Raw genomic sequence first — 23069 nt, 5'->3', positions numbered from 1 at the left:
CAGTGGAAATGAATTTGACTAGTATCCATGAGGATGCAGGTTGATCCTTGGCCTTGCTCAGTGGGTTAAGTATCCCGCATTGCCATGAGCTAAAGATTCGGCTTGGATCCCGCATTGCTGTGGCTATGGCCAGCAGCTGTAGCTCCAACTTTGCCCCTAGGCTGGGAACTTCCATATGCCATGGGTGCAGCCCTAAAAAAAAGCAAATAATAAAAAAATAACTACTGCTTAACACTTAAAAATAAATAAATAAAATGTGGACTTAGTAAGTATTACATAGGGATAATAGATGCATATATGTATATGAAAACAATCTCATGAAGGATTAGAAAGGTATTTAAGAGGAAATTAAATGTGGAGGTTTTCGTAAGAAAGGAGTTATAGAGGTCACCATCATTCATTGTATTGCCTCATTTTTATGGATAAACTCATAAGTGTTAAGAGTGAAAACTTGTTCATCACTGAGAAGATTTTGCTCTAAAGTTAATATTGTACTCAATGTATCATTAATACTCAGTACATGATGTTGGAGTAAAAATGGGATTTTAGTCCTCTCTGTTGTTATAAGAAAAACGGAGTTGACTCACAGGGCCCTCTTACTGCCACTCTCAGATGATTCTTCTGCCCAGACCTCTCATCTCAGACAAATTGACTTTGACGTTTTGAGCTCTAATTGTCTCCTAGGAATGCAATTTTCGTACACATGCTAGTAGAATTAAGGAGATTGAATGTGAGTTTTTACATTAGAATGGACCTGCCTCTCTGTTTGGTTGATTATCATAGTTAAATATAGCACCTGAATGATGAATCAGAATTGTCAGTACAGTCTCCCATTGACACAGATGCTCTATTGTGGCAACAGGCTGCCTGTGTCTTATAAACATGAGCTACTAGTTACTGAGAATGGACAAGAGTTCTATTAAGAATCAACACAGGACCATCTAATTCCAGGAAAACCCCTTGAAGTGCATATGGCCTTAGTTGATGACATGCATAAATAATACCATCTTTATATGTAGACACTGCAGTTTAGAATTCAACATCCCTCTGATTCAAGGAGGACTAGCTAGATAAGAATTTGAACATAAATACTTTACTGATGAATACATATTGTCAATTTAGAGAATATCTCTCCAGGAATATAGCCATAAATAGATTTATATGATGTATTTAGTTAATATGCTCATATGTATACCTTGCATTAAAGTATGAGCTGGAAAAGTTGATGTATTTGAATAAGCATACATTATAATTGACAGCTAAAGTTTCAAATAGTATTAAAAATAATGTTAAGCATAAATTAAATTACTTTTTCTATTCAAAACAATATTGTATTAGCCAGGCATGTTTATTTCAGTCACTAAACAGAATGGAAATTATCATATGTTAACAGCTCTTGGTTTCTCATTTTCTGAATTAAAACAAATCTGAAATGAGTAAAATGAACAATATGGTTGACTTAGTTTCAGCTAATTTTGCTTAATCCCTTTATTTCTATTTCCTATGAATGGTTTAACAATTCTTACAAAATAGGAGGAAATGCAAATGTTAGCTTTACGTCTAACAGCTTTTACATGTCGTAAATGTTGATATATTTTCAATGAAATTGGAATTGCACCACCAAGTGGAAATTAAAATGTCCATGCTGTTTTCACTCTGGAGTGTAGAAGACACAGTTCATGCCTGCCATTGGGTTTGTGATGAGAATATTAATGCTCTTTTGCAGCTTTTGCAAGCAAGAGAAGCTGCCCATGACCTTCCAGGCCTGTGTGATTATGAAAGAGTGCCAGGTGTCGGAGTGGTCTGAGTGGAGCCCCTGCTCAAAAACGTGTCACGACATGGCGTCCCCCAAAGGCACGCGTGTGAGGATGCGGCTCATCAGGCAGTTTCCCATTGGCAGCGAGAAGGAGTGCCCAGAACTTGAGGAGAAAGAGCCCTGTGTGTCTCAAGGAGATGGTGTCGCCCCCTGTGCCACGTGAGTTAATCAAGGACAGGATGGCAGCCTCTGGGGCCTTGCCTGCCCCAATTGCATGCTCCTTTAATGGTTTGATTCCAACTGAACCATATGCTGAGAAACTGTGATTTTTACAAATTTTAAGAGGAAAAATAAAATGTCTCTTTACAAACACTATCCTATAGCAAAACACTGGTGTTGCAGAAAAAAAGTGTCTTTAACAAGCTGTATTTCCAAATCCCCATGAAAGTTAGGTTTTTAGCAGCAGTTCTCTATGTATTTTCTATCATGGGTATTGACAAGAGTGAGTATACTAGTCTTTAGGAGCCACTTATGTCTCTGTTACAATGCCTCAACTCTGCCATTAGAGCTATCAGCAATATGTGATTGAATGAGTGTGGATATATTCTAATAAAATGTATTTATAAAAATGGGACAGGTTGGATTTGGACCTAGAACAATAGTGCATCAACTAGTCTGTAAGGTAAAATAAACTTTCCAAATACAGGTTCCTATTGCTTATTGAGGAAGTCCTATTAAAATTAACTATTGTATGTAACAAATCCTATTGATTTATCCATTATCCTAATGGATAAAATACTCCATTAAAATAATGAGACTTTAAGCTCCTTCAGGACAAAGATGGTGCTTATTAAGTTTGTGGGCAGAGGTTTGTTTGTTTTTTAATTACTAGCATATATTATAGGACCAGGCACACGGTAAGTGCCCAATAAATGTTCATTGAAATCAGATGCAATAAGACTAATTTTGAAATATTTGGCAGTATAACTATATTCTTTTTATTCTTAAAAACATCATTTCTAAAACCTTACTGTGAACTATCTTGGCAATAAATAGATTTCAGCTTAGTTTGAATATAGAATATTTATAAAACAACTTACAGAATCTTAATTTCTCGGTAGATATGCACATGCTTCATTGAGAAGTTGCCTAGACTATTTTAAACATTTAAAGAACTTGTACACAACTTGAACTTCATGAACCAATAGGAAAATTTACTCCTTCTCCTCCACCCCCCCATTTCTAACAGTAATAACAATAATAATAACAAAGGATTAGTTTCTCTAATCAGTATTTTGTCTCCATGTGTCTTCAAGTTTTGTCTCAAGCTAGGTGTTTTATTCTTTCAGATAGTCAAATACCATTGATGATTAAAAAAATAAATATATGTTCTGAGTCTCTTTCTTCTAACCCCTTGTGGGTGGGAGAATTTTTTTTTTACAATGTGTAATCAGTTTATATTACTAAAATTTTATTCTTCTCACTGGACTCCCTCAGATGACCTACATTGGTACTCCATTCTAGAAAAAAAAAAATTCATTTTAACTCCCCTAATGGATAACTTGTTTGATTATACTGTCTTTCCCTCTCTCCCCACCCAAGGCATCAATTATCCAGGTTTTTAGAATTGACCTAGGTACTGCACTTCCTTTATAAATATATGTCAAGTGTTCTTGATGCCCCAGTCCTGCACCTCTGTTAAGCCATGAATCTCCCACTTGTAAAAATGAAAAACGGGCATAAAGTTCAGTTTTACTGTCATGAAACTTGACCACTGAGAAAGTAAAGCATCTAGCTCAGACATCTGAGAGCCCGCTGAACCTTTTTGTCTAATTGAGATGAACATTAGTACATCCATTTTTCCCTATGTTGGCTGTTTATCTGATTACCAAGGAAGTATCTTGGTTAAGGTGACACAAAGTGCTACCTGAGCCATTTTCCTTGTGCTTTTAGAATATCCATTTTCCTTGAGGTGGAGAAATGCCATCACTTTCTATCTTCAATGGCATCAGGAAATAGTGGCCTATCTCCTTAAAGCGTGTGTTGAGCTGATAATAACCTGACATTTTTTCACACCATAGTCTTGATTGGAGCTTTAATTCAGAATCACAGAACATCTTTCCTGTGTTCCACTGATTAGAAATGTCAGCTCTTTTCATCATTCATCAGCACTCATCAGGGATGCTCATTGCAATAGGAAAAAAAAAAATGTATTCTCAAGTAAAGAGAAAACTCTGAATTATGTTATATTTTTATTACTAACACACAATTACGGTTTTGATCCAGTATGAAACAATAATTTTCATGCATTTTATGAAAGACAAAGCAAATGTCTGGGTTCATCATCGTTTAGAATGTTTTCCATTTTCAGATTCAGTCTCCCTTTGTTTATAAGCATCAAGAAAGGGCAAGCCTGAGTTTAGCTTAATTGAACATAAAATTTCATGTTTTCAGCATTATGTTCTCTTTTCATAAAATATTTATAAGTAACTTCCAGTAGTTGCAATTAAAACTGGATCATCTTAAATTTAACCCCTGTTTAAATGGAGCAAAGCAAAGGTGTAAGAAGGGACTGAAACTGAATCTGCTCCATAGATGGGTCTAAGATTGATTCAAGAGGACAGTATTTTTCAGATTAATCTTTTTGAGAATGAAATAGTAGTGGAGAAAAGTTTAATTCCATAACACATTGCCACTGCCAGCATTTTCTTTCTCCAGGTACAGCTGGAGGACCACGGAGTGGACTGAGTGCCGTGTGGACCCTCTGCTCAGCCAACAGGACAAGAGGCGGGGCAACCAGACAGCCCTCTGTGGAGGAGGGATCCAGACCCGGGAGGTGTACTGTGTGCAGGCTAAGCAGAACCTCCCTTCACAGTTAAACACCCCCAAGGACAAAGAAGGTAAACTTTGTTTTCTTTTCTCCTGTGGAGACCTACTGTGGTATCCCCCAGTAGGAGTGTATGTGCTGCCATTTGGGACCCGAACAGCTGTATTTTTGTTCACATTACAGCTGATAGCGATTTTGGTGAACAGTAGTCCAATTTATGGTTGTAGAGACAATTAATACAGTTCAATGTTTGGTCAGTTCTGATTTACTGACAAGCCTATCTTTAAATTTTGACTTTCAGACTCTGAGTCAAAATTTAACATGAGGTATTAATTATAAAAATAGAATAGGGAGTTCCTGTTGTGCCTCAGTGGGTTACAAACCCTACTCGAATCCATGAGGATGTGGTTCAATCCCTGGCCTCACTCAGTGGGTTAAGGATTCGGCATTGCCACATGCTGCAGCATAGGTCACAAATGCAGCTCAGATCCCATGTTGCCATGGCTGTGGTGTAGGCTGACAGCTGCAGCTCTGACTCAACCCTAGCCTGGGAATTTCTCTATGTCACGGGTGTGGTCATACAACAAAAAGAAATTTATCAGTACAGATTTCATGTCAGGAAAGTGCTCATTGTCATCATGAGGGTACACAACCAACCAGTACTTATAATGCAATATAATATGTGTTGTAACTGAGTTTTAGAGTAACTATGGGACATCAGAGATAGAGAAACCTTCATCATAAACCTTCATAACTTGGCACTTGAGCTAAGTTATGACATGTACACCCCATACAGTTAGGTGTGTCACTAATGCAAGAGGCAGTTTACAGCATGTATTAAGCACGATATACAGCATGTATTAAACACCAAAAAAAAAAGAAAAAAAGAAAAAAAAGAATCTGACCAACAATAACCACATAAGCAGAAAGAAGGGAAAGAACCAAGAGAAATAGATGTTTTAAAAAACAAAAAAGAGATGGAAGAGAGGAAGATGGTTCCTCTGCGTCACCTCAGAAGGAGTGGAACCAGTGACCAGTAATTCTTGGGAAATAAGGACTAAAGTTTTGCATTTACAACTTGGAAAGTTTAATTGTTTTGAATCTACTAACTTTACACAGCATGTCAACTCATTTAGGAATCCAGCCTTGGGATACATTTTACTACTAATGTATCTTGAGGTTTTAAGAAGTAGCATAAAACATGTAATGTTAGTACATTAATATTTTCTTGGCCACTTTAATAGCTACATTTTAACACTCTTAGGCGGATTTATTACAGCAGTCCTTTCAGAGTAGTATAATTTCATTGCTAGAGATAGATCAGATTTTAGTTTCTGAATGTCAATTATATCCTGTAGGTTATTACTTTCTAAAAATCCTTCAGAATTCTGAATTGCAACTGGTTATTTTTAAAATCATTTTGTCATAGAGTTCCCCTATTGTTGCTGTCAAACACAATGTAGCAAGAAAAATAAAAGTCACAGAAAAAAAGGGAAAGCACAAAAGAATATCATTAAGATGTATTTGTTGAATTAAAGCAAATGCCAAAGCAGAGATTAAAGATAAGAAAGTAGTCACTTTCTAAAATTAATATTTATCATGTAACTATGGAATACAAATAACGTAAGAATATGTGTCCTTCCATGTCAAATAGCAAGAATATTAATAAACTTATAGTTTTAACAAAAACAGTTGATTTTCCTTAACAGTTACAACTTTGAGTTTCCCCCAGAAGCGCTTAGCATTTCCCAATTGGAAACTTAATACACCTGCCGCCCAAAGGTGAGATGTAAAGACTAAGTATGTGTGAATGGATAACAGTTAAACTGTGGGCTGTGGAGATTGTTCATTATTTCTTCTTCAATAAATGAGAAAGAATGGAAACTTACCTTAGAAAAACAGGGAAACCTCTCAAAATAACTTCCCCAATAGTCTTAAGAAGAAGGTACTGATCTCAAGAAATTCTGACTGTAACAATCAACAACAAACTTTAAGCGCAATTTGTATTGCACTTAATTTGAGGAACAAGGTCTAACTGTTGTTTTTGCAGATTCACACTTTGTGTTCTAAAAATGTCTTGCTTTCACACGTAACCAAACTATTAAAAATACCTTAACTAAAATATAATATTTTAGATCAAAATAAAATTTCTTGATATGGAAATAAGGAAAAAAATTCACTTTAATTTCTTTTATTATCTTGGCACATAATATTACACAGAGGAACGATAATAACCACTTTAGCACAAAAGCAAGACCATATTAAATCACTTTATTCATTGATGTATTTACTGCTATTAACTGATAACACCACAGAGATCATAAAAACTCTTTACCTTAGAACTAATATATTTCGTTTTTACCAGATTGAAATATGTATTATTAAAATATTTACAAAATATAAAGTGGGATATTCAAAACTTGGTATCTTCTCTCTATCTGTTTAATCATCAGGATATTTCTTAAGTTGGTGATGGCATCTTTAGACAATAGGGAAAATACATCTATGTGATATTTCAGAGTATCCACATTTTATTCATGTAACTGTCCCAATTGTTAACACAATATTTAGGTGATCAAAATGTATTTTTTTTTGCTTTTTTTTATATAATGATTTTTATGTTTTTTCATTATAGCTAGTTTACAGTGTTCTGTCAGTTTTCTATGTTAAGCATGGGGACCAAGTTACACATACATGTATAGATTCTTTTTTCTCACATTATCAGGCTACATCATAAGTGACTAGACATAGTTCCCAGTGCTACACAGCAGGATCTCATTGCTAATCCATTCCAAAGGCGATAGTCTGCATCTCTTAAACCCAAGTTACCAATCCAACCCACTCCCTCCCCATCCCCTACCCCCACCCCCTTGGCAACCACAAGTCTCTTTTTCAAGACTGTAATTTTCTTTTCTGTGGAAAGGTTCCTTTGTGCCATATATTAGATTCCAGATATAAGTGATATCATACGGTATTTGTCTTTCTCTGTCTGACTTCACTCAGGATGAGAACCTCTAGCTCCATCCATGTTGCTGCAAATGGCATAATTTCTTTCTCTTTTATGGCTGAGTAGTATTCCATTGTGTAGATGTAGCACATCTTCCTAATCCAGTCATCTACCAGTGGACATTTGGGTTGTTTCCATGTCTTGGCTATTGTGAATAGTGCTGCAATGAATATGATGGTGCACGTGTCTTTTTTAAGGAAAGCTTTGTCCGGATATATGCCCAAGAGTGAGATGGATGGGTTTTACAGGAGTTCTATGTATAGATTTCATGCTGTTCTCCGTAGTGGTTGTACCATCTTCCATTCCCACCAACAGTGCAGGAGGGTACCCTCTTCTCCACACTCTCTCCAGCATTTGTTATTTGTGGACTTCTTAATGATGGCCATTCTGACTGGTGTGAGGTGGTATCTCATGGTGGTTTTGATTTGCATTTCTCTAATAATCAGGGATGTTGAGCATTTTTTCATCTGCTTGTTGGTCCTCTGTATATTTTCCTTGGAGAAATGTCTGTTCAGGTCTTTTGCCCATTTTCACTTGGGTTGTTGGCTTTTTTGCTGTTGAGTTGTGTATGTTGCTCGTATATTCTAGAGTTGAAGTCCTTGTCCATTGCATCATTTAAAACCATTTTCTCCAATTTTGTAAGTTGTCTTTTTGGTTTCTTTTGGGATTCCTTTGCTGTGCAAAAGCTTGTCAGTTTGCTTAGGTCCCATTGGTTTATTTTTGCTCTTATTTCTGTTGCCTTGGAAGACTGACCTGAGGAAATATTCATGAGGTTGATGCCAGAGAATGTTTTGCCTATGTTCTCTTCCAGGAGTTTGATTGTGTCTTGTCTTATATTTAAGTCTTTCAGCCATTTTGAGTTTGTGTTCATGCATGGTGTGAGGGTGTGTTCTAATTTCATTGCTTTGCATGCAGCTGTCCAGGTTTCCCACCAATGCTTGCTGAATAGACTGTCTTTTTCCCATTTTATGTTATTGCCTCCTTTGTCAAAAATTAATTGAGCATAGGTGTCTGGGTTTATTTCTAGGCTCTCTGTTCTGTTCCATTGGTCTGAATGTCTCTTTTGGTACCAGTATCACACACTCATGATTACCGTGGCTTTATAATACTGCCTGACATCTGGGAGAGTTATGCCTCCTGCTTGGTTTTTGTTTCTCAGAATTGCTTTGGCAATTCTGGGTCTTTTGTGGTTCCATATAAAATTTTGAATTGTTTGTTCTAGTTCTGTGAAAAATGTCATGGGTAATTTGATAGGGGTTGCTTTGCATCAGTAGATTTCTTTGGGTAGGATGGCCATTTTTATAATACTGATTTTTTCCAATCCAGGAACATGGAATATCTTTCCATTTCTTTACATCTTCTTTAATTTCCTCGATTAATGTTTTATAGTTCTCAGCATACAAGTCTTTCACATTGTTGTCAGATGTATTCCCAGGTATTTTATTTTTGGGGGGTGCAATTTTAAAGGGGATTGTATTTTTGTATTCCTTTTCTAATATTTCATTGTTAGCATACCAAAATGTGACTGATTTCTGAATGTTAATCTTTATCCTGCTACTTTGCTGAATTTGTTGATCAGTTCAATTAATTTTTTGGTTGAATCCTTAGGGTTTTCTATATATAGTATGATGTCATCTGTGTACAGTGACAGTTTTACCACTTCTCTTCCTATTTGGATGCCTTTTATTTCTTTTGTTTGTCTGATTGCTGTGGCTAGGACTTCCAGTACTATGTTGAATAACAGAGGTGAGAGTGGGCATCCTTGTCTTGTTCTAATTTTGAAGGCTCAGCTTTTCTCCATTGAGTGTTATATTTGCTGAGGATTTGTCATAAATGGCTTTGATTATGTTAAGGTGTGTTCCCTCTATACCCACTTTGGTAAGAGTTTTGGTCATGAATGTATGTTGGACTTTGTTGAATGCTTTTTGTGCATCTATTGAGATGATCATGTGGTTTTTGACTTTTCTTTGTTAATGTGGTGTATGATGTTGATTGATTTGCATATTTTGAACCATCCTTGTGTACCTGGGATGAATCCCACCTGGTTGTGGTGTACGATCGTTTTGATATGTTGTTGGATTCAGTTGGGTAAAGTGTTGTTGAGAATTTTTGTATCTATATTCATCAAAGATATTGGCTTATAGTTTTGTTTTTTGGTTGTATCTTTGTCTGGTTTTGGAATTAGGGTGATAGTGGTGTCATACAATGTCCCTGGGAGTATTCCTTCTTCAACCATTTGAAAAAGTCTAAGGAGGATGGGTATAAGTTCCTCTTTGCATGTTTTGTAGAATTCTCCTGTGAAGTCATCTGGTTCTGGGCTTTTATTTGTAGGGAGTGTTTTTATGACATATTCAGTTTCATTTCTAGGGATCGGTCTGTTCAATTGGTCTATTCAGTTTTGGCAGGCTGTAGGTCTTTAGAAAATTGTCCATTTCCTTTAGTTTGTCAAATTTGTTAGCATACAATTGTTCATAGTATTCTCTCATGGTTTTTTGTATTTCTGTCGTATCTGTTGTGACTTCTCCTTTTTCATTTCTGATTTTGTTTATTTGAGTTTTTTCTCTCCTCTTCTTGCTGAGTCTAGCCAGAGGTTTATCAACTTTGTTTACCTTTTCAAAGAACCTGCTCTTGGTTTTATTGATTTCTTCTATTGTTTTTGTAAACTCTATTTTATTGATTTCCTCTTTGATCTTTATCATTTCCTTCCTTCTGCTGACTTTAGGTTTTGTTGGTTCTTCTTTTTCTAATTCTTTTAAGTGTTGGGTTAAGGTATCAATTTGAGATTTTTCTTCTTTTTTGAGGAAGGCCTGTATTGTCATGAATTTCCCTCTGAGCACTGCTTTTGTAGCATCCCATAGATTTTGAGAGGTTGTGTCTTCATTATCATTTGTCTTGGGGTATTTTTAAATTTCCTTCTTGATATCCTCATTGACCCATTGGTTTTTTAGTAGCATGCTGTTTAGTCTCCATGTAGTCATTTTTTTTTGTTATTCCTTTTCCTGTGATTGATTTCTAGTTTCATGCCATTGTGGTCAGAGAATATACTTGAAATAATTTCTATACTCTTAAGTTTTTTGAGGTTAGCTTTGTGCCCCAGTATATGATCGATCCTTGAGAATGTTCCATGTGTCTTGGGAAGAATGTATATTCTGATTTTTTTTGGATGTAATGTCCTGAAAATGTTGATTAATTCTAACTTTTCTGTTGTGTCATTTAGGAAGGTGATCAAAATTTCCACTATCACTTCTTTAGTAGAATGTCTTGACAAGTTCTCTACTGAGAAAAGTTACTAGTAAAAATCTCTGAGAATCTCCTGTTCAGCTTACTGTTCAGAATCCCACGAGGGCTGTCGAATGTCCAGCATAAGCTGGCATGAAATTGAAATCTGCCTTCTCAGACTATGTCATAATGATGCCTTGCCCATGGGGAGGTTATCAACATAAGGCTTAGGAAGCTGATTAAATGTTGCTGATCATTGAATGCATGAACATGAATTGACTTCTTTTTTTAAGAATTCAAAGTGAAATGAATATAAATTTTAGCTATAGTAACTCAAGAAAGTGTTCCATTTGATACTGACTGAATATATTTTTAAATTATGGAAACAAAGTATTTTTATAAAGCACCGTAAAGCTTACTATGATTTATAAGAAATTTTATAATGTTATTTTGTAGAAAACGTATCAAATAATCCCCTCTGAAATCTGGATAAGATACGCAGGATTTGATGTTATTAAGAAAGACCGCCTGGATAATGAGCCTGTACAATGACATAGGATGAGATAGACCAGCAGAAACATTTAGAGGGTCAGTGAATGAAATGGAGGATCAGTGAATGAAAGAGGGATTGAAGGAAAGATGATTGAACTATAAATAGGTAGACAGAAGGATAAATAAAGAGATCATGTTTTCCCATGTTTTGAAAAAAAATAAAATAGTCACCATCGCTAAGTGAAATGCAGAGTCTTTAAAACTGTAGTCTTTTATCACAGTTTCCACAAACTAGTCCATTTTAGTCAAAACTACTTTTTAGAAAAGGCTATGCTTATGTTGCTATGTCCCTATTATTTCAGAAAATAAATATCAGAGTACATGGCATTCTAGCACTACACCTTGCGTATCCATCACTTGTGAAATAACAGGTATGTTAGACTTGTACAACATTGCAATCAGAAATGTGTATTAGAATTCTCTGAACATTCCCTGATACAATTTTTAAACTTTTCAGGAAGAATAGTAGTTTACTTTTACCTTCTATTTTGCTAGAAATAGATGAAAGGATTTTGTGTCTTTTCCTATAACATCATTATATAGATACAAATTTTAGAAAAATATAAAAATATTTTAAAATTACTGACTTGAAAAGGTCACTAGGACACTATAAATTATATACACATATATAAAGTTTGGTCATGAACACTTTTGTTTTGATAAGTTAGTGATGGTATGAACAGTTTTCATAGTTTATCACTGTATTTCTAAACATCACTTTGTGTTCTACTAATCTTCATATGGCAAATGAAAAAGGAACTCCCAATTCCCATGTGGCGAAGTGGAAACAAATCCGTCTAGTAAGCATGAAGTTGCAGGTTTGCTCCCTGGCCTCACTCAGTGAGTTAAGGATCCGGCATTGTGGTGAGCTGTCGTGTAGGTCACAGTCACAGCTCGGATCCTGCATTGCTGTGGCTGTGGCGTAGGCCAGTAGATACAGCTCCAATTTGACTGCTAGCCTGGGAACCTCCATATGCCATGGTTGCGGCCCTAAAAAAAAAAAAAAAAATTAAAAAAAAGAAAGAATGAAAAAGAAAAAGGAAAGGCACTCAGTCACACCGTGGGTGCATTTGGACAACAGCCTATACTGATGCACTGGGATTAAAAAGCACTGTGATGTAATTATAGAATAATTAAAATATAAGAAACCCCTGAAAGAGTCAGACTTTCCTCAGAAGTCAATCCACTTGCTGTTTTGTGGGAGAGAAGGCTTTTACCCTATTTGATGCCAAGAGGTTTTAGCCACTGGAATGGAAGCTAATAAAAACTTGCATGCTGGGGATTAGATTAAGCTTGTCAGTGGTCTACCCCAGAGGTAACTTAGTTTTTTAGTAGAGGAAGAGCTTGCTAATGACATGTCAGGAAGTATTCAACCAAAAAGGCAATCAAAGAAAAATATAACGAGGTGGCTCAGAAGTCATGTAAACATAAAAGCAATGCTTCTAATGCATTTGACTTAGTCTACATTTAAGAAATATTTATTGTTTGACATGTTTACTCTTCCCTTTATGAAATGGTACAATTTTCTTTTAAATTTATCTGAAAATTATCTCTTCAACACTTCAGGTACACTTAAATATTTTCTATTTCAGCTTGGGGCTATATCCACATATATCATTCTTCACCCCTGAATGAACAATGCACACCTCTGACTTTGTTTTTTTGTTGTTGTTGTTGTTGTTGTTTGTTTGTTTTTAATTTATTTATTTTTATTTTTATTTTTTTTATTTTCCTACTCTACATCAAGGGGATCAAGTTACCCTTATATGTATACATTTTTTTCCCCACCCTTTGTTCTGTTGCAACATGAGTATCTAGACATAGTTCACAATGCTACTCAGCAGGATCTCCTTGTAAATCTATTCTAAGTTGTGTCTGATAACCCTAAGCTCCCAATCCCTCCCACTCCCTCCCCCTCCCATCAGGCAGCCACAGGTCTATTTTCCAAGTCCATGATTTTCTTTTCTGTGGAGATGTTCATTTGTGCTGGATATTAGATTCCAATTATAAGTGATATTGTATGGTATTTGTCTTTGTCTGTCTGGCTCATTTCACTCAGTATGAGATTCTCTAGTTCCATCCATGTTGCTGCAAATGGCATTATGTCATTCTTTATTATGGCTGAGTAGTAGTCTATTGTGTATATATACCACATCTTCCGAATCCAATCATCTGTCGATGGACATTTGGGTTGTTTCCATGTCCTGGCTATGGTGAATAGGGCTGCAATGAACATGCGGGTACATGTGTCTCTTTTAAGTAGAGTTTTGCCAGAATATATGCCCAAGAGTGGGATTGCAGGGTCATATGGAAGTTCTATGTATAGATTTCTAAGGTATCTCCAAACTGTTCTCCATAGTGGCTGTACCAGTTTACATTCCCACCAGCAGTGCAGGAGGGTTCCCTTTTCTCCACAGCCCCCTCCAGCACTTGTTATTTGTGGATTTATTAATGATGGCCATTCTGACTGGTGTGAGGTGGTATCTCATGGTAGTTTTGATTTGCACTTCTCTTATAATCAGCAATGTTGAGCATTTTTTCATGTGTTTGTTGGCCATCTGTATATCTTCCTTGGAGAACAGTCTATTCAGGTCTATTGCCCATTTTCACTTGGGTTGTTGGCTTTTTTGCTGTTGAGCTGTATAAGTTGCTTCTATATTCTAGTGATTAAGCCCTTGTCCGTTGCACCATTTGAAACTATTTTCTCCCATTCTGTAAGTTGTCTTTTTGGGTTTTTTTGGGGGGTTTCCTTTGCTGTGCAAAAGCTTTTCAGTTTGCTTAGGTCCCATGGGTTTATTTTTGCTCTAATTTCTATTTCTTTGGGAGACTGACCTGAGAAAATATTCATGATGTTGATGTCAGAGAGTGTTTTGCTGATGTTCTCCTCCAGGAGTTTGATGGTGTCCTGTCTTATATTTAAGTCTTTCAGCCATTTGGAGTTTATTTTTGTGCATGGTGTGAGGGTGTGTTGTAATTTCATTGCTTTGCATGCAGCTGTCCAGGTTTCCCAGCAATGCTTGCTGAATAGACTGTCTTTTTCCCATTTTATGTTCTTGCCTCCCTTGTCAAAGATTAATTGACCATTGGTGTCTGGGTTTATTTCCGGGTTCTCTCTTCTGTTCCATTGGTCTGTCTGTCTGTTTTGATAGCAGTACCACACTGTTTTGATGACTGTGGCTTTGTAGTATTTTTTGAAGTCTGGGAGAGTTATGCCTCCTGCTTGGTTTTTGTTTCTCAGGATTGCTTTGACAATTCTGGGTCTTTTGTGGTTCCATGTAAATTTTTGAATTGTTTGTTCTAGTTCTGTGAAAAATGTCATGGGTAATTTGATAGGGGTTGCATTGAATCTGTAGATTGCTTTGGGTGGTATGGCCATTTTTACAATACTGATTTTTTCCAATCCAGGAACATGGAATATCTTTCCATTTCTTTACATCTTCTTTGATTTCTTTGATTAAAGTTTTATAGTTCTCGGCATATAGGTCCTTTACCTCTTTGGTCAGGTGTATTCCAAGGTATTTGATTTTGTGAGATGCAATTTTAAAGGGTATCGTATTTTTGTATTCCTTTTCTAATATTTCATTGCTGGTATACAGAAATGCAACTGACTTCTGAATGTTAATCTTACATCCTGATACTTTGCTGAATTTATTAATCAGTTCAAGTAGTTTTTGGGTTGAGTCCTTAGGATTTTCTATGTATAGTATCATGTTGTCTGCATACAGTGACAGTTTTATCTCTTCTCCTCCTATTTGGATGCCTTTTATTTCTTTTGTTTGCCTAATTGCTATGGCTAGGACTTCCAAAACTATGTTGAAGAGCAGTGGCGAGAGTGGGCATCCCTGTCTTGTTCCAGATTTGAGTGAGAAGGCTTTCAGTTTTTCCCCATTGAGGATTATATTTGCTGTGGGTTTATCATAAATGGCTTTGATTATGTTCAGGAATGTTCCCTCTATACCCACTTTGGCGAGGGTCTTGATCATGAATGGATGTTGGACCTTGTCAAATGCTTTTTCTGCATCTATTGAGATGATCATATGATTTTTGACTTTTCTTTGTTAATGTGGTGTATGACGTTGATTGATTTGCATATGTTGAACCATCCTTGTGAACCTAGAACGAACCCTCCCTGTCATGGTGTATAATTTTTTTGATATGTTGTTGGATTCGGTTGGCTAAGATTTTTTGGGGAATTTTTGCATCTATATTTATCAATGATATTGGCCGATAGTTTTCTTTTTTGGTGTTATCTCTGTCTGGTTTTGGAATGAGAGTGATGGTGGCATTATAGAATGTCTTTGGGAGTATTCCTTCTTCTTCAACCTTTTGAAAGAGTTTAAGGAGGATGGGCACCAGATCATCTTTGTATGTTTGGTAGAATTCACCTGTGAAGCCATCTGGTCCTGGACTTTTATTTGTAGGGAGTGTTTTTATGACATCTTCAATTTCATTTCTAGTGATGAGTCTGTTCAGTTGGTCTGTTTCTTCTTGATTCAGTTTTGGCAGGCTGTAAGATTCTAGAAAATTGTCAGTTTCTTCCAGTTTGTCAAATTTGTTGACATATAGTTGTTCATAGTATTCTCTTATATTTTTTTGTATTTCTGCAGTATCTGTTGTGATTTCTCCTTTTTCATTTATAATTTTGTTTATTTGGGTTCTTTCTCTCCTCTTCTTAGTGAGTCTGGCCAGGGGTTTGTCAATTTTGTTTACCTTTTCAAAGAACCAGCTCTTAGTTTTATTAATTTTCTCTATTGTTTTTTGAGTCTCTATTTTATTGATTTCTTCTTTGATCTTTATAATTTCCTTCCTTCTGCTGACTTTAGGTCTTTTTTGTTCTTCTTTTTCTAATTCGTTTAGGTGGAGGGTTAAATTGTCAATTTGGGATCTTTCTTCTTTTTTGAGAAAGGCCTGGATTGCTATAAATTTCCCTCTGAGCACTGCTTTCGCAGCATCCCATAGATTTTGAGAGGTTGTGCCTTCATTATCATTTGTTTCAAGGTATTTTTTAATTTCCTTCCTGATTTCCTCATTGACCCATTGACTTTTTAGTAGCATGTTGTTTAGTCTCCATGTAGTAGGTTTTTTCTCATTTCTTTTCCTGTGGTTGATTTCTAGTTTCATACCACTGTGGTCGGAGAAGATACTTGAGATAATTTCTATGCTCCTAAATTTATTGAGGTTAGCTTTGTGTCCCAATATGTGGTCGATTCTTGAGAATGTTTCATGTGCTCTTGAGAAGAATGTGTAGTCTAATTTTTTTGGATGTAGTGTCCTGAAGATATCAATTAAGTCTAACTTTTCTATTGTTTCCTTTAGGACCTCTGTTGCTTTATTGGTTTTCTGTCTAGAGGATCTGTCCATTGGTGTGAGTGGGGTATTAAAGTCTCCTACTATGATTGTATTCCCATCAATTTCTCCCTTTATGTCTGTTAATATTTGTTGTATGTATCTGGGTGTTCCTGTATTTGGGGCATATATGTTGACAGTAGTAACATCGTCTCCTTGGATGGATCCCTTAATCATTAAGTAGTGTCCTTCTTTGTCTTTCTTTGGCTTTTATTTTAAAGTTTATTTTGTCTGATATGAGTGTTGCCACTCCTGCTTTCCTGTCATGTCTATTGGCATGAAATATTTTTTCCCACCCTTTCACTTTCAATCTATGTATCCTTTGTCCTAAGGTGAGTTTCTTGCAGGCAGCATGTTGAAGGTTTTTTCCTTTTTATCCACTCAGCCACTCTTTGTTTTTTTATTGGGGCATTCGGTCCATTGAAATTTAAGGTGATAATTGATAGATGATTATTTATTGCCATTTGAACCTCGTGTTCCAGTTGATTCTATGGTTCTCCATTCTTCCTTTCTTTTTTTTTTTTTTTTTGGTTGGATGGTCTCGGGTTATTATCTGCTTAAGTGTTTGTTTGGTTTTTTTTTTTTTTTCATTTTTTTCGACTGCAATATTTGGTTTTGGCTTGTGGTTGCCCTGTTTTTTAAGTATGCTAACCCCTTCCTATAATTGTGTGTTTTAGCCTGATGGTCCTGTAGGTTCAAACACTTCATTACTATATTAAAATTAAGAATAGAAACAAACAAACAAACAAACAAAAAGGGTCTATTTATTTCCTAACATCCCTTGCCCAAATTTTATGATTTTGATGACTCTTTTTTTTCTTTTTAATTTTATTTTGTTTGAAACATGTTCATGATTAAATCTGTATGCTGGCTTATTTGAGTGACTGCTCTCTGATTGTGGTTTCCTCAGTCCTAGTTCTTCCTCTTCTTATTTTTTTTTTCTTTCCTTTTTCCTCCCTTTCTTTCCTTCCTTTCTTTTTGGTTTAGAGAAGCCCATTCAGTATTTCTTTTAGCCTGGGTTTTGTATTGCTGTATTCTTTTAGCTTTTGTTTGTTGGAAAAAATTTTTATTTCTCCTTCTATTTTAAATGATATTCTTGCTGGATAGAGTATTCTAGATTGCATATTTTTTCCTTTTAACACTTTAAATGTCTCTTGCCATTCCCTCCTGGCCTGTAGTGTTTCTGTAGAGAAATCAGCAGATAATGTTATGGCAGTTCCCTTGTAGGTAACATTCTGCTTTTCTCTTGCTGCCTTTAGGATCCTCTCTTTATCACTAACTTTTGCCATATTTATTATTATGTGTCTTGGTGTGGGTCTATTTGGGTTCAATTTGTTTGGGGCCCTCTGTGCTTCCTGTATCTTAAACTCAATATCCTTTAGATTTGGGAAGTTTCCAGAGATAATTTCTTCAAATATATTTTTCATTCCCTTATCCTATTATGCGTAGATTGGCCCACTTTATATCATCCCATATGTCTGTTATATTGCTTTCCTGTTTTTTGATTTGGTTTTCTGCCTGCTGACCTGATTGGGTGATTTCCATTATTCTATCTTCCATATCACTGATACGTTCTTCTGCATTATTCATTCTGGTTTTTACTGCCCTTTGTTCTGTTTCTATCTCTGCAAATGAATTTTCTAGTTTTTCTTGGCTCCTCCTTATATTTTCTATTTCCTTTCTGAGGGTATCTGCATTACTGTTCATATCTTCTCTTAATTCATCAGTATTTTCACTATTTCTCTTTTGAACTCCAGGTCTGTCAGACTACAGAGATCTGTTTCATTGTTGACTGTTTTAGGTGAGTTCTCCTGTTGGTTTAACTGGGGGTGGTTTCTCAGCTTCTTCATCTTGCTTATTGTTTTCTTTTTTCTGGTGGAGTTGTACTCTCCATGGCCGGGCAGTGTTTGCCTTGTCACTGCCGTGGAATGTTTCCTGAGGGCTGGCATTATTGGTCAGTCTTTTTTGAGGCAGTGTGGCTTTTCTGGAGTGTTGGTGGGGCTAACAGGGTCTCTTTGAAGCAAAGGAGGATTTCCTGATGGCAGACAGGACTGGGAGGTCCACACCATGATGGTAGCAGATTTCACTCGGCCGGGCAGAGCTTGCTCTGGTATTTTTGGGCTGTGGGGCTCTTGCAGGGGGCTGGCTCTTGCTGGGCAGCTGTTCCATGGGAGTGCGGCACCCCCCAAGGGCTGGAGCAGCTAGCTGGGCTGCTGCGAACCCAAGAGGCTCTTCACCAGGGCATCCTGACTCGGAGGATCTGTCTGAAAATTAGGCAGATCTATTCATGGCCCGGCCAAGCTTGCTGTAGCTTTTCTGGGCTGCGGGGAGGAGGGGGTGCTCCTGTAGGGAGCTGGAGGTCCTGGGCAGTTGTTACACGGGAGTGCAGCTCCCCCCAAGGGCTGGAGCGGCTAGCTGGGCCGCTGCAAACCCAAGCACCTCTGACTTTGAATAGAGGAAACATGATCTAGTTGTTAGATCAAATGATGGGAGTCAAAATTTATGCACTCGGTGTCATGTTGGCCACTCATTTAAGGAATATTTTTGTATGTCTGTTTTTCTCTTTTCTAATTATATAGATAGCTTAAAAATCTTGTGAATTTTTATGTGAAAGCAGCTTTCAAAAGAACCCCAATAAGGAAACCTGCTTTTCATTTCTGCATGGCCTTGTATCCTTATTTAACTTTATTTGCCTAAAGATTGCTATAATGGCACTTCTGTTCCATTTCCAGCAGTATGGCAGACTAAAATAGCTGGAAATCATTCTTTACAAAATACCTGGACATGAAGGATGCAACTTTTAAATACTTTTAGGAGTTCCCATCGTGGCGCAGTGGTTAACGAATCCGACTAGGAACCATGAGGTTGTGGGTTCGGTCCCTGCCCTTGCTCAGTGGGTTAATGATCTGGCGTTGCCGTGAGCTGTGGTGTAGGTTGCAGATGCGGCTCGGATCCCGCATTGCTGTGGCTCTGGCATAGGCTGGTGGCTACAGCTCCGTTTGGACCCCTAGCCTGGGAACCTCCATATGCCAGGGGAGCGGCCCAAAGAAATAGAAAAAAGACACAAAAAATTTAAAAAAATAAAAGTATAAATACTTTTAGGAGCAGAACTGGGGTCTTGATTAGTTTCCCATAACAAGCTATGAAGGCTGAATTTATATTTTCTGTGGTTATCACTGGGTAGGGAGGGTGTGGGAGAAAGATTTATATTATGGGAATCTGGGGGAGTGGAGCCATTATGAGGCATGACATATATGTACTCAGAGAACTCGTACAAGCAGAAATACTGCATTACTTCATCAACCTTAAGGAGTTACAGCATCAGTGAGTGTATAGAGATACTTAACTTACCTAGAGAGGAAGATGACAAGAAGTAGATCAGCTTTAGAACAGAGTAAAAACAAACCTTTAAGAAATCCAACTATGGGCCTATAATCCTAGGAGTTTAACTTTCAAATTTATGTTGCTTCCATAAGTCCAAAGACCACAAAACTGAGAAATTAGTATAAGAAATAATGTCAGGCAGTGGTATTATCAAGGGGCCTAACATAAACAAAGGCAAAAACTTTGAGGAAGGGAATATCTTAACTTAAGCTGCAGGATTTCCCAGATAAATTGCGCTGTTCAAAATTGTGAACTACATGAGGAAAAATCATTCATTGGTAGCAGAATTTAAAATGCCTAACAACTGAGTTCCCATTGTGGTGCAGTGCAAACAAATCCAACTAGGAAACATGAGGTTGTAGGTTCGATCCCTGGCCTTACTCAGTGCATTAAGTATCTGGTGTTGCCATGAGCTATGGTGTAGGTGGCAGACGTGCCTCTGATCCTGGGTTGTTGTGGTTGTTGTGTAGGCCAGCAGCTCTAGCTGTGATTCAACCCCTAGCCTGGGAACCTCTGTGTACCATGGGTGCTGCCCTAAAAAGCAATAAAATAAAATGCCTAATCAATGGTAAGGTTAGACATGCAAGTTTGGAAATATTAGAAATATATATAAACTATAAAATATATATGCTAAAACTTAATAAAGATGTAAAAGAAAAATCAAAGAGTTAAATATAGTGAGTCACAATTAAATAGGACCAGATTTTAAAAAGGAAAAAGAAGTTCTAGAAATGAACGATACTTTAACTGGAAGTAAATGCATAGGTTGAGGTAAACAGATTGAGATAAATAACTACCTAAGACAAATGTAAACCAAAGACAAATGTAAGCAAATTATTCAGAATTATACACTGAAATTAGAAGTTGAGAATAAAAGCCAGTATAATAGTCATGCAGAATTAAACAAGAAGGTTCAGAGTGAGAGAATCAAGAGAAAAGATGTGAGAATTTTCCTGAACTTTGTAGAATTTATGAAAGTCAAGAATGTAGAGTCAATAAAAACAGTTTCCAAACAGAATAGTAATACATGTACCCTTAGATACAGTGCAGTGAGATCTCAGCTCATCAATGCTAAAGACAATTAAAAAGAATAGAAGGAAAAAAATAAACTGAAAGAATTAAGAAATTAACAATGAAATTCCCAACAACTACAAAAGAGAAAAAATAATAAAAATAATACATTAAAAGTACTGAAAGGAAAATAACTGTCAACTTAGAATTATTTATCTAGCTACCTATCATTAAAAACCATGGGCAAAATTAAGACAAATATGAAAGGATTAATAACCCTACCTCAAAGTACTGCTAAATGATGTTTATTTTTTATTTATTTTATTTTATTTTATTTTTTTGGTCTTTTTTGTTATTTCTTTGGGCCGCTCCCGTGGCATATGGAGGTTCCCAGGCTAGGGGTAGAATTGGAGCTGTAGCCACTGGCCTATGCCAGAGCCACAGCAATGCGGGATCCAAGCCGCGTCTGCAACATACACCACAGCTCACAGCAACGCCAGATCGTTAACCCATTAAGCAAGGGCAGGGACCGAACCCGCAACCTCATGGTTCCTAATCGGATTCGTTAACCACTGCGCCACGACGGGAACTCCTAAATGATGTTTAGAAAGAGGAAAATTGAACCTAGAAAGAGAAGAATTCAAGATGTGCAAAGAATTTAGTAAGTACCTGGATAATCTAAATAAGGATAGATATATATAAAGTAAACGTATACTTTATATATACTTATATATAATATATATTTATATACCCTTACACATTAAGTTCTGCGTATTAAAAATTGACAATAATTATTAAAATAAAAATACATGTTATATATATGTGTAAATACATATGCGCATTTTTCTAAAAGAGACTAAATAAAAATCAGTCAATTCAATGAAAGTATTGAAGAGAAAAAAATGATTGTTTTCTTATAGAGATCTAATACTAAAAAGGACTGAAGATCTAGAAATATGACTTTTTAAATGTTAGAGTCAGAGGTTTTTACATAAAATTATTTTGTTTTAATTATCATTGCCTCTATGAGTTCGACCAACTGTATTATAAGTGTTTTGCTGTGATCAAACTAAGAGCATGGATTACTCAGTCTAAACATTTACCACTTCTGGCCAAATACATGAACACACTATCACACATTGTATTTCCCAGACAGTAATACCATCTTCATATACAAAGTGCAATTTAAAATTTTGTTTTATCAGGAAAATAACATGAGGTTGATTTAAATTACATGTGTGTGCGATGTTGAAACCATTCAGAACATTGAATGATTAAATCAATGAAAGAGCATTTGATAGAAAATTTTCTTAGATAATCAAAATGCCCCAAAGTTTCACTCATATTTTTAGAGTGAAGGGTAATCTTCACAAGCCTAAAACTCAAGAAAAATCATGTCACCAACTTGATATTGTCCAGTTAAGTATGAGAAGGATTGCGAACTTTTAAAATTGAAAGAGAAAAAATCTGAAAATTTATGAATATTTCAAACCTATCATTCTATTTTTTTCCCGGTTTGCTAATGGGAAAGGCGAATGACATTGGCTTGATTACCTAGACAAAGGTAATGACAAAGAAGTTATTACCTGGAGAAGATAATAAAATTCATTATGTATATTGGCGTCTTTGACAAAGTCCTAGATGGTGTGCTGATAAAATATGTGACTGATATTAACCTAGTAAGGATAAAACATACTGGATAATTTTATGACACAAAGAGATATTAATATGATGGACATACTGAAATTTCTCCAACAATGTAAAGTCTAATGAAATACTTACAACAAATACCTACACTTAAGACCCAGATGTGCAGTCTAAAAGAAAATAATAGTATGATGATGATGACAGTGACAGTGTTAATTGCATTTATTAAGGCACTGTGTTAATTATTTGGTTGCTGTGAAGATTAAATGCTTAATGTGGGGAAGGAACAGTTAGCATCAAAGGCTTAATGTATTTTTATA

At 36.2% G+C, this 23069-nt stretch overlaps 1 protein-coding gene across 9 annotated transcripts in view; it reads left to right on the top strand.

Moving 5' to 3' along the window:
• The window catches only part of THSD7A (thrombospondin type 1 domain containing 7A), a 446288-nt gene that overhangs the window by 215495 nt on the left and 207724 nt on the right, over positions 1–23069 (top strand). For all 9 annotated transcript variants that reach the window (XR_014815883.1, XR_014815884.1, XM_084977147.1 and 6 more), the window contains 2 exons: positions 1727–1975; positions 4475–4656. Coding sequence is in view for 7 of the 9 variants with exons in the window: in XM_084977147.1 (XP_084833273.1) it covers positions 1727–1975; positions 4475–4656 (431 nt within the window). In the remaining 2 variants the exon portion in view is untranslated. The remainder of the gene's footprint in view (positions 1–1726; positions 1976–4474; positions 4657–23069) is intronic.

Source organism: Sus scrofa, chromosome 9 (assembly GCF_054392235.1).
Source record: "Sus scrofa isolate SSC_HxYL_T2T_F1_AM1 chromosome 9, Sscrofa_HxYL_maternal_Yorkshire_Landrace_v2.0, whole genome shotgun sequence".
Classification (NCBI taxonomy): Eukaryota; Metazoa; Chordata; class Mammalia; order Artiodactyla; family Suidae; genus Sus; species Sus scrofa.
This window is presented reverse-complemented; position numbering and strand designations above follow the sequence as displayed.